Consider the following 12,414-nt stretch of genomic DNA (forward strand, 5'->3'; position numbering starts at 1 on the left):
AAGGTTTCCTCGCTTCCTTATCTGAATAAAAACGCTTGAATGTGCAGTTTAGTACAAAATTGTTATTTGAATACATTTGCGTGGTAGGCATATATATCACTTTGAAAATACTGTGATTGTCGTGACTTTTGGGGGCTTGGGGAGACATCGGCACTCACGCGAGAACAACAATTGAAACTATTTATTATTTCTAATTTGAAAATACGCGTTTGTTGGAATAATGAAAAAAGACCTGCAATTTTATTGTAGGTACCAGATATAATTGATATATTGGTATATGAGGAATTGATGACGTTTATGCCCAACACAAAAGTTGACATGAATATTTAAAATGTAAATTATAGGTAACATCAAACAAGATGTTGAGTCACAGATATATTTTGCACGATGTATGTTAAAATACGGCTTTCACACACTCGCTTGTCCAAATCGACCGGAGAAAAATATACATGATGTGGCAATTTTTTGAAAACAGCTTTTTAACAACACAAAAGGCGATAACAATTTAACAAAATGATAATCCTCTCCGTGTGTAATAGTAGCATAGCATAATACGAGATGTCTATATAACAATATCCCAATGTTTTTAATAAAATCCATATTCCATTTGTTTCAGTAGTTATTCTAGCAGTTTATATTCTTGTTATCGTATCTGGTACATGCAAGATTTGTGCCTCGACACTCTACACCAGTGGTTTTCAAACTTTTTCAGTCCCAGAGCCGCATTTCACACCTCAAAGTTATGAAGAGCCGCACACAAATAACGCAAGGTAAAATAGCAACAAACCTTAAGCGCGTATTTAAAATATCAAGTCATCGTAACAACAACACAAGTAACAACTAGGGCTGGGCAAATATTCGAATGATATTTTACTATTCGAATATTTGGTACCACGTGACCTGAACCGCTCTGCTTGGACACCGAATTCGCGCGTCTCCAACTCAATCGTGGATTGTGTGAGATTTTCCAACGGCGCTCGCTATCAGAAAAAAAACGACAAATTTGAAAAGTCGTTGTCTCTGGGTTATGGTGTTATAATATAATGCTATTATGCTATCTTTGCACTTAACGTATCGTTTCAATTCCATATTTTGCAAAAAAAAACGTACCGACCGTTCCGTAAATTTAGAAACGTCAAACCAAATTGGGTATTTAAAATAAATTTCCCAGATTTTAAACTCCGCATGCTTGGTGACATGTCATTAGCCATTTCTTGCATTACCGAACATAAAGTTGATTAAAATTAAATGTTAAAATGACTTTTCGGCGTTTCATTGTGAAAATGGCGATTTTGGGTCGTTAGAAAACTCTAGTTATATAAATAGCATGGATTTAAAATGACCAAAAGTTTTTCCAAAAGCTGGTATGAGTTACTTGTATGAAAAACACTCATTAAAAGTTGTAGTTACCATATAAGAAATGTCATATGCTACTCCCTTTAAATCACTTTCTATCAGCTCGACCATGCATGGCCGTTGAACCAAGAGTAGAACGTAAAATCAATCGTGCATTTCGTTGTAACAATGCACACTGACTTGTTCACGAATTGTTGCGTCTATTATCATCGAAAATGATTACAATTGTTGAATTTTGAAGCATTTGGGCAGTAATAATTAAGCCTTAAAGCATGACATAATCAAAACCATTAAGTGAAGTGCTGAATTTGTAAATTCCGTAAAGAAAATTGAGCATCACTCAGTAAGTATTTTATCTACAATAACCATCGGGGTGTTGTTTTTGGGGAAAAAACGTTAAAACTTGAAGGAGTTAGTCATAATTAGCGTCCGACCCTCTATTAGGCCCGAAGGCCTTTATTGCCAATTTATTTAATCGCTGTTTCATATCAACATTCAGGATTCACGCAATCGTAAATTTGCTAGGTTTATCTATCTAATAATAAAATAACACGAACACCATGGAAAAGCATGAGAAACTCAATTATCATCTCAATAAATATCTGCATCTCAGTTACTGTTCACTTTAAACAGGCACGGTTAATCTCCAAGCGGTAATAAGGAAGGTCAAATCCAAGGCAGGGGATAAAACTCAGAATAAAATTAATTTGGTTTTGAAATCAGCCCATAATGTATTCAACAGCTGTCGGTGATGTGAACGCAAGGGTATACTAAATACTAAAACAATCATTGAGTTATTTGATTTATACATAATATTCGAAAATGCGACAAAAACTGAAAATCCACGAAAGCAAGCCAATGATTACAGTCATGTCTAAAATCTTTCCAAGTGAAAAGTGTCCGAGTGGTCGCGAAATGTTTACTGTTGCGTCACTATTGCATATTGTAGATTAGTCAACACTACGCAAATAAACACGGGGGAATCCATTCGACTGACTAATAGACTTCTGTATTTTAATTTCAAGTCAATGGCTAGTTTTCAATGAAAAATTTTCTTTGAAAGTAATAAATTTTCAAACCATTAACAAGAGCCGCAGGAAAGGTTGTCGAGAGCCGCATGAGGCTCTCAAACCCTAGTTTGAGAATCACTGCTCTACACACAATTCTTCCGGGAATTTCGCGTACTTGATACCTTTGCAGTTGCTTGAAAGGCTTATTGTCGGTGAGTATATCACACCAGGTAATCAAAATTCTGATAATGTTAATGCCTGAACGCTTGTTGAGTGACATTCTTTCATTTCTAGCCAGTATTGTTGCCATTTATGTTATCTGTTAACGGTTGTCTGAATCCCCGTTATATTCCATTGCAAGTGAACCCTTTTTCTAAACATCGTATATTATATACCGGTATATAATGCGAGTGATACATTTAATTATGGATTCTAAATTGAAAGCGAATGTTACATAAAAGAAAATTAGGTTATGTTTTAATAACTGCTATCGTTTCTGATTAAATATTTTAGTCAATAATATCCAACGTTCACAATTTGCTACAACCACTGAGATATAGCTTGACCCCGCTCCATCCACCTCCAAGTTCAATTAGTTCGTTACGAATATTCAGTACGTCTTCTGCATTCAGTCGAAGTTTTTTGGTATATGCCCACACGTGTCTGGTTCCTGGATAAATCATTATGATTGTTATATATTGGCGTATTTTGCTTCACTAAAATTTAAATCTTTTGCTAGTGAGGTGTATTAATATCAGTTCTTCAGTTTTCATGCAATCGAGCGGAGTGAGAAAATATAATGTGTGTGGAAAGGCTGGCAGAAACACAGAAAATGCAAAATATTAAAAATGGATCATTTTAATGTGTTACTCCAAAAATCACTTATGGACATTATCCCACACATTTACACTGCTATTGGCATGGTAAATTTTCGACAATGTAGCATGCAGAATATTATAAAAAGTACAGAGTCTAGTCTAGAGTTTTCATATCCTGGATGGCTGAAACAAACTATAGGAATATAAATATATCATAGGCTTGGATGAGAAAAGTATGACAGAAGAATATAAAATTATACATAAAACTGTAGTGCAAACTCACCGTCTTCATAACATTCAAAACAAATTAGTTGATTTTTGTAATCTGTCATGCAGGACATAGGTTGCTTATACACTTCTTTGATATCTGATAATTGAAAAATAGAAGAAATTATACTTTTTATTAAAACACTCGCCAAAACATTTTTAAGAAAATAAGGGTTTTCACAGTATTTCTCCAATTTTTAATTCGAATACATATAGTTTAAAGTTATAATACTCATTACCAGTCAGATACATTTGCTTACCAGCTATCGCTTCCTGGCCTCCACGGTACTTTTTAATTTCCTCAATGGAAAAAAATTCTGTGGAATAAATATCGTAAAAACGATAAGAGGTAATATATGAATTTTATTGAATCATTGCAATGACAGATGATAGTAATAGACGCTAATGCATTAATTTTATTTAATAATACATAAATTGTATTTACCGTAATTTTCATCAAACTTCACGATTGAATCATGCATGTGGATCCAATGAAAAGGTAAGGTACCATGAGTTTTCGATTTGCTGAAAAGTTAGCAGAAGCATGAATTCAGAAACACAAATGCGCGAATACAATCAGTAGTTGATCCGGTAGTTAATGAGAAAAGCGATTTTTTTCATACAGTTGCAAAAAGAAGAAAACTACCAACAAGAACAGCAACAACTTCTGTATCAAAAATAGGAGTTACTTGGGAAATACGTGAACATCCCGGAACTCAATATAAACTCCATTGTCAGTATCTCTGATATCACGAAGTTCAAAACATGAAGCAGATTGCTCAACCACATCCATTATATTCATGGTGAGATACCAAGTTCCGGGCAGCTAAAAGTAAATAAGCAATTGTTATCGTTATCAATTTGTTATCAATTTAAATATGTTATAGAATTGGCAACTACGCTAACGAAATGGCACGCTGCGTTGCACATATCTAGGCCTGAACAGACGCAGGAAACTACCTTTAAAAATTTGATAACAGGGTGATCAAGCAACATATGAACAAATATTTTGAAGATCGCGTGATTGAGTCATATCTAAATTAAATTTTTATGGAGACGAGATATTTGGTACGTCTCATTAAAATTATGGTGAGTGGTTTGTTAGGAATATCGTTGGAAACTTACGTTTCGCAATAAATAAGAATAACACAAATCTCTAATTTGTCTTTGTAAGTCACAACATCAAGTAACATTATACTTTACCAACCCTGTTCCAGTCTATCTCATCAAGAACAGGTATAACGCATTTCTCCTCCTCTTCAATCCGGGTGCACGGAGAACTCTGTACTATTACAGCCGTCATCAAGAAACCAAAATATACGATGTGAGGCATAGTTTTCAGGTTAATACGTCTTGTCTTAAAAATAATAATTTAATTTAAATATGAACTCAAATACTCTTTTTTTGAGAAAGATTCAAGACAAGTAAAAAAACGTAATTAGTTGGCAACCTACGTCCCGCGGGCCGGATCCGGATTCTGTCAATTCTAATTATCTCATATAATTTTAACGTATGCTTAAAACAGACACCTCAGAAATCTTTTAACGATTTTTTTATCCGTGAGTTGAAGTCGTAGTTTCATCATTGCTTTTTAATAAGATATTGGAACAATGGCAAACAAAATTGTTATATTATGTGGACTATATAGAATATCTAAGATATTTTTTCGTAATATGAACACGTAACGAATGCTTGCTATTAGGTGCTCTTTATTTAACGAATAGAGGAAATTCCGCTTATCATGTATATTATACGAACGTACGAACCGATTCACGAATCTTCTACCTATAGAATCAAAAAATAACATAGACCGTAAAGATTGACTTATCGAAGTTTTAAAATGCATTTGTAAGTTTTTAGATATGCTACCATAATTCGATTACCATCTTTAGATTTTCGATCTAAGATACATAATACTAGTATAACATCTGTGTATAGTTTTACCTGAATATTGCATACGATAAATCCGGTTTAACCTAGCCTAAACCGAAAGGAAGATACAGCCTGCAGGTTTTGCAATCAATGTAAATGAATACCTCACCTTCAGCGAAATCTTCTGTTCTGAGATTGATTGATATTCCGATCTACTGTTCATGTATTTTTGTCACGAGCAAGCATGTCAGTATGCGCGTTTGGTTTTGTGTATTGAAGTTGACTGAGACAACGAGAGCGCGATGAAAATCAGATAATTGATATTGTGACACCGACAAGTTCACACAAAATTTACGGGGAAAATCATACACTATGTTTAACATAAAAAGATTTCCAAATAGTGATGGTCATTTAATCCCAACAATGTAATGGCGAGGAATTAAATTCATCAAGCACATCTCCGTGTTCATCGGCCTGGAACTGGTCACAATGGTTATTCTGCCATTACAATCACGGTTGTACATGATAGTTAGCTCACTGCTGCTTCGCTACAATTTACGATTCGCGTTTTTTGCGCCCCTGTCCAAACGGCGCCCATGGCACGAGCCATGGCTGCCATATCCTAGATACGCCACTGCACACATTGCAACTGTGTTTAAAGCAGGTATTTGAGATTCCACGAATAAAATCTGCAATTGATAAGTTATAACATGATTATGTCATTATACCGCTCCTTCTTGACTTGACATATCACTCTTTAGTATAACCGGTATAGCATATTATATTATTAGGTGCTGCTACACATTTTGATTTGTTTTGTATATATTATTTCGACAATATTCAAAAGTCAGCCATGCATTTAAAAGCTTCACAAGAAAAGGAGCACCATCTAGACTAGAGCTCATGAGTATATTATGAGTTTTCAGAAAGACTTCATTGGATGAGCTGGTCTGTGGTGTCATTTCTTTCAGAACAGATATAATAGCAGTATAACTCTCCCACTATTCCCAGAAATCTGAGTTGATACTCTGAATTGTTGTTTTTGATTAAAATGCCTTTTCTTATACGAAACGCTGGCAATCTCATCATCATTTCCCTCGTCTGTGTCTCTGCTGCTGTCGTGGCTTTTAATGTACCAGCCACATTAGCATCCCTTGAACGCCTCTTTCGTTGTGCAGGATTGACTGCTACTAAATTACCATCACGCTTAACTGGGAAATCTGTACATAGCTTAAATTTGTCACACTGCAAAAAATGTTTTGTATATTTATTTGAAGCTCTCAATTTTATTTTAATTTTTTGTAATTTTTTTACATTCCGTTCCAATTTTAAAATGTTTCAAATTACAATGAAACAGAGTCAAAAATCAGATTACTAGATTGTAAAATTTATTTGATTCGTTAAAGATGTTAGACCACTTAGTTTTGTTATTTCAACAATTTAGGGTTCAGTTGAAGCGTGTAGCTTACTATATGACTGTAAATGAAAATAGAATAGGATTCGGTATTCTGTATTCGATTTACCTATTCAGGAATAGTAAATTATTCTATATTGCCAATCCCTAGCTAAGAGGTGTATTTCTTACTATATTACGTTTGCCTTTTATGATCCTTATTTCCCTACTATTATTACCCACTGATGTGTATGGTTTGGGTGCTATTTTGAGTCAAATTAATGGAAATAAAACTAAACGTAATATAACATGTGCATCCAGAACACGTACTGAAATTGAGAAAAGTACTTCGTAGGTGAATGTGAGGTTCTTGCTGACGTGTGAAATATTTCGTAATAATTTCCGAGGTAGAAAATTTGAAATGCAAACTGATATCAAGAACTTACTACTTTTCTTACATCTCGTGGTAATACTCGACAATCGATGAGAATTCCTCGATGTAACGCTCATTTGCTAAATTATGGTTGCACAGTGAAATGTGATTGTACAGGGGTGATTGCGGAGATGATGTTGTGTGCAATTTTCTAAATACCACCGATAATGATTTATCCATTTACTTACTCGACTCACAAGAAAATACTCGTAATGATGACGTGATTCCTAACATGAAAGGTTACATTTGTAATAGATTGCTTTAATATATGAATAAGAAGTTTTATTGTTAAAATACGTCATTCCAGAACACTGGCTTGTCGTAATCGATCTTAAAAAATATACATGGTTGGGAAATTGTTTTAAAAACAGCAACAATTTATTAATATGTGTGTAATAGGAAATTCAAAGCAAACTTCATTATTTCAAACTAGATCACAAACGCATAGTAAAATACAGGAATTCAACATAATAAACACCCTTTATGCATTTGTGTCAGTAATTATTCTAGCAATATAAGTTTTCATCATATAATATGGTACATACAAGATTTGTAACTCGCCACTCTATGCACAATTATTCCGGGAACGACGCGTACTTGATGACTTTGCAGTTGCTTGGAACTGGAAGGCTTATGAATATCACACCAGGTAATCAAAATTCTGACGATGTTAACGCCTGAACGCTTGGTGAGTGACATTCTTTCATTCCTAGCCGGTATCGTTCCATTTATGTATATCTGTTAACGCTTGTCTGAATCCCCGTTATATTCAATTGCAAATGAACCCTGTTTCCAAACATCGTATATTATATACCGGTATATAATGCGAGTGATACATTTAATTATGGATTCTAAATTGGAAGCGAATGTTACATAAAAGAAAAATAAGGTATGTTTTAATAACTGCTATCGTTTCTGATTAAATAATTTAGTCAATAATATCCAACGTTTACAAGTTGCTACAACCACTGAGATATAGCTTGACTTCGCTCCATCCACCTCCAAGTTCAATTAGTTCGTTTCGAATATTCAATACATCCTCTGCATTCAGTCGGGGATTTTTGGTATGTACCCAAACGTGTCTGGTTCCTGAATAAATGATTGTATACATTGTATGATTGTTGTACATTGGTATATGCTTTACTAAAATTTATATCCTTCGCTAGTGAGATATATTAAATATCTGTTCTTCAGTTTTCGTATAATCGAGCAGAGATAGAAATTATAATGTGTTCGGAAAGGTTGGCAGAAACACAGAAAATGCAAAATAATAAAAATGGATCATTTTAAGGGTTACCCTAAAAACCACTCATGCACATTACCACACACATTATACTCTGTCATTGGCATGGCAAATTTTCGGAAATGTAGCATGCAGAATATTATACGAAGTACAGAGTCTATTGTTTTCATATCCTGGCCAGGCTAAAATGAACCAGGAATATATATATATATAGCTGTAAAGAAGAAAAATATGAAAGAAGAATATAAAATTATACATAGTTTTGTAGTGCAAACTCACCGTCTTCATAACATTCAAAACAAATTAGTTGATTTTTGTAATCTGTCATGCAGGACATAGGTTGCTTATACACTTCTTTGATATCTAATAATTGAAAAATAAAGTGAATCATGGTTTTTATTAGAACATTCGCCAGAAAATCTCAAAGCAGATCATTTCAGAGTAGGGCATCGATTTTTGCATTTAAAAATTTTAAAGTTATAATACCATTACCCGTCAAATACATTTCTTACCAGCTATTGCTTCCCGGTCTCCGCCGTACTTTTTAATTTCCTCAATGAACAAAAGTTCTGTAAAATAAATATTTTAAAAATGATAAGTTGAGGTAATACATGAGTATTAATAAATCATTACAATATAAAATGCTAGTAATTTAGGCTACTGCATTAATTATATTTGATAATATTATATAAGTGGCCTTTACCGTATTTTTCATCTGACTTGACGATTGAATCATGCATGTGGATCCAATGAAATGGTACGGTACCGTGGATTTTTGACTTGCTACAAAATAAACATAAGCCTGAATTCAGGAACACAAATCCGCAAACACACTTACTTATATATTGTTGAACTTGAAGATAGAACCATTAGAGAAACAAGAGAGCGAAGCAGTAGTACCTGACCTTTTACAGTACTGGTACAGTCAAATAATTTCACATTTTCGAGAATCAAGAGGGTGGGTAGCACGAGAGAGGTCGAAGAACCGCTACAAAGAATTTGTATAATATTTCAAGGGGTCGTCACACAAAATTTTGAAGTGAAAAAAGAATTACATAGAGCCCACAGAAAGATTTGAAATAAATGAAAATAATGGTCTTATAGCGAAAAATACAATCTTTAACCACTGAAAATTTCACAAAGAAATTAATCCAGTAGTTAATGAGAAAAGCTATTTTTATCATGCAGCTACAAAAAGAATAAAAATACCAACAAGAACAGCAACAACAACATAATAACAAGACAATCTATAGGTCCATCTCGTATCCAAATATTAAAAAGGGGAAGTCACTTTGGAAATACATGAATATCCCGGAACTCAATATAAACTCCACTGTCAGTATCTCTGATATCACGAAGTTCAAAACATGAAGCAGTTTGCTCAACCTGATCCTTTATATTCATGGTGAGATACCAAGTTCCGGGCAGCTAAAAGTAAAATAGCGATTAGTTTTCAACTTGGAGATTTTATACGCTACGGGTTTTATTTGGGTGGTCATATTAACCAGGAAAAGCATGCAAAACAGAAAAAGCACGCGTGCCAATTTTTAGGTTTCTGAATCTTGCGAGATTCGATGGAGCGCATTCACGATGAGCAAAAAGTGTGATTACTTGGCGCCAAGATGTCGCGAAAGACGTCGCAATATGACGGCGGAAGAGAAATTGCGTAATAAATCGACCTCGTCAAAGAGATCGGAGCGCATTCGAGATGAATCGGAGCCGAAAAAGCGAAAAGTATGATTACTCGGCGCCAAGATGTCGCAATATGACGGCGGAAGAGAAATTGCGTAATAAACCAACGCGACCTCGTCCTCGGTAAAGCGATTTAGACGGCATAAAAACAACAAAACACCAAAATTTTCTCGCGGACCGGCAAAAAAGCTTCGCGGACCGGCACCGGTCCGCGGACCGGCGGTTGGGAACCAATGCGCTACGCTATCGAAATGGCAAGCTGTGAGTGGTTGAACAAATCATTGCAAAATTACTTTCCTCAATAGATTATGAATAATTCAAATCTCTATTTTCTCTTTGTAAGTCACAACAATGAGTAACTTTATACTTTACTAACCCTGTTCCAGTCTATCTCATCAAGAACAGGTATAACACATTTCTCGTCCTCTTCAATTCGTGTGCACGGAGAACTCTGAACTATTACAGCCGTCATCAAGAAACCAAAATATACGATGTAAAGCATAATTTTCAGGTTAATACGTCTTGTCTTAAAAATAATATTCAAATCTAAACAGGAACTCAAACACTCAGAAACTTTTCGAGACAAGTAAAGAGACGTCAATGGTCGGCAACCTACGGCCCGCGGGCCGGATCCGGATTCTGTCAATTCTAATTATCTCATATAATTTAAACGTATGCTCAAAACAGACCTCAAAGATCTTTCCACAATTCGTTTATCCGTGAGTTAAAGTCGTAGTTTCACTATTGCTCTTTAATAAGATATTTGAACAATGGCAAACAAAATTGTTATATTATGTGGACTATATAGCATATCTAAGATATTCTTTCGTAATATGATCAAGTAACGAATGCTTGCTATTGGGTGCTTTTTATCAATTAACGAATTCCGCTTATCATGTATATTATACGAACGTACGAACCGATTCACGGATCTTCTATCTATAGAATCTAAAAATAACATAGACCGTAAACATTGGACTTTCGAAGTTTTTAAATGCATTTGTAAGTTTTTAGGTATGCTACCATAATTCGATTACCATCTTTAGATTTTCGATTTAAGATGCATAATACTAGTATAACATCTGTGTATAGTTTTACCTGAATATTGCATACGATAAATCGGGTTAACCTAGCCTAAACCGAAAGGAAGATACAGCCTGCAGGTTTTGCAATCAATGTGAATGAATACCTCACCTTCAGCGCAATCTTTTGTTCTGAGATTGATTGATATTCCGAGCTACTGTTCATGTATTTTTGTCACGAGTGAGCATGTCAGTCTGCGCGTTTGTTTTTGTGTATTGAAGTTGACTGAGACAACGAGAGTGCGATGAAAATCAGATAAGTGATATTGTGACACCGACAAGTTTCACACAAAAATTTTAGGCGGAAAATCATACATTATGTATATCCTGTAAAATCCACAGGTAAAGCAGCAATTTTACCGAAAATTCTAGTAATCTTCACCCTAAAATCACATTAAAAGTTCACAACTATATCCCAGTAATATGTAATGCCAGGCGATTACCGGTAAATATTTATTAGAGTGAACCCAATGTAAAATTCCATCAGCGGCTATGCAGCAGCAGAAGTCTCACTAATATAGAATAAGAACAGTAATCAAGTATATTTGTAGAACTGATATTTCCCAGAATAGTGAATCTGTCTGTAGATGTTCAGAAGGTTTATTATTGTGTATCTTTTCTTTGAACGTAGCAACAAATTTTTTTTTTTTTTTTGGAATTTTGTCGTTAAATTTTGCCGATTTTGCACGCGAGCCGAAAAAAGTAGCCCACCCCTATGATCGAGCAACTGAATTTTTTCCAGTCAGTGTAAAGGTATGGTACTGAATGATGAGAGAAACATATATAATACATGAAATGGGAATTCTCTTGAAAACGCCTTTTCAGGCAAACAACAAAACAAAATATTACGAAATGAGTGTAATAGGGCATTTAAAGCGAATCATTTAAAACTTGGTCACATACATATTGCATAATGTGAAAGTTCCACATAACAATACTCCGATGGTTTGAACACAACCTCATTTTATTTTAGGAATTATTCCAGCAATCAAGCTTCTCATCCTCTTATATATGGCATTTGCAAGATTTTCTAAAAATCTAAACGTCTTCACGCCTGGTGAGTGACATTGTTTCATTCCTAGCTAATCATTTTGACCCTTATGCTTATTTATTATCGCTTGCCTAAATCACCGTTTCAATATATACTATTCACATATTTAGATTCCGAGTAATTAATTTAATTTTGAATTATAGCTCGAAAGTGAATGTTACATGAAAAAAAAAACTTAAAATATATTTCACCATCAG

General features: G+C 34.5%; 2 protein-coding genes across 2 annotated transcripts; both read right to left on the reverse strand.

Moving 5' to 3' along the window:
- Positions 1–2,734: 2,734 nt before the first annotated feature.
- Positions 2,735–5,711, reverse strand: LOC144427423 (uncharacterized). Its single transcript, XM_078116613.1, has 7 exons — positions 5,493–5,711; positions 4,659–4,808; positions 4,141–4,277; positions 3,897–3,976; positions 3,712–3,768; positions 3,468–3,551; positions 2,735–3,036 (listed from the first exon to the last, which is right to left on the reverse strand). The coding sequence occupies exons 1-7, from the start codon at positions 5,544–5,546 to the stop codon at positions 2,897–2,899; spliced, it is 702 nt and encodes a 233-aa protein (XP_077972739.1). The 5' UTR covers positions 5,547–5,711; the 3' UTR covers positions 2,735–2,896.
- Positions 5,712–7,442: 1,731 nt separating this feature from the next.
- On the reverse strand, positions 7,443–12,414 carry LOC120339929 (uncharacterized). Its single transcript, XM_039408168.2, has 6 exons — positions 10,461–12,414; positions 9,684–9,820; positions 9,096–9,175; positions 8,905–8,961; positions 8,672–8,755; positions 7,443–8,238 (listed from the first exon to the last, which is right to left on the reverse strand). Exons 1-6 carry the CDS (start codon positions 10,584–10,586, stop codon positions 8,099–8,101), a joined length of 624 nt encoding a protein of 207 aa, XP_039264102.2. The 5' UTR covers positions 10,587–12,414; the 3' UTR covers positions 7,443–8,098.

The sequence above is a fragment of the Styela clava genome, chromosome 9 (genome assembly GCF_964204865.1).
Source record: "Styela clava chromosome 9, kaStyClav1.hap1.2, whole genome shotgun sequence".
Lineage (NCBI taxonomy): Eukaryota > Metazoa > Chordata > Ascidiacea > Stolidobranchia > Styelidae > Styela > Styela clava.

Excerpts from the sequence above, each read along its gene's own strand:
- LOC144427423 (XM_078116613.1), bottom strand. The coding sequence starts at position 5,546 with ATGAACAGTAGATCGGAATATCAATCAATCTCAGAACAGAAGATTTCG. Across the intron at positions 4,809-5,492 it reads AACAGAAGATTTCGCTGAAG|ACAAGACGTATTAACCTGAA; the intron begins GTGAGGTATTCA and ends ATTATTTTTAAG. Across the intron at positions 3,037-3,467 it reads TTTTGAATGTTATGAAGACG|GAACCAGACACGTGTGGGCA; the intron begins GTGAGTTTGCAC and ends TGATTTATCCAG.
- LOC120339929 (XM_039408168.2), bottom strand. The coding sequence starts at position 10,586 with ATGCTTTACATCGTATATTTTGGTTTCTTGATGACGGCTGTAATAGTT. Across the intron at positions 8,962-9,095 it reads CAAGTCAGATGAAAAATACG|AACTTTTGTTCATTGAGGAA; the intron begins GTAAAGGCCACT and ends TTTATTTTACAG. Across the intron at positions 8,239-8,671 it reads TTTTGAATGTTATGAAGACG|GAACCAGACACGTTTGGGTA; the intron begins GTGAGTTTGCAC and ends TCATTTATTCAG.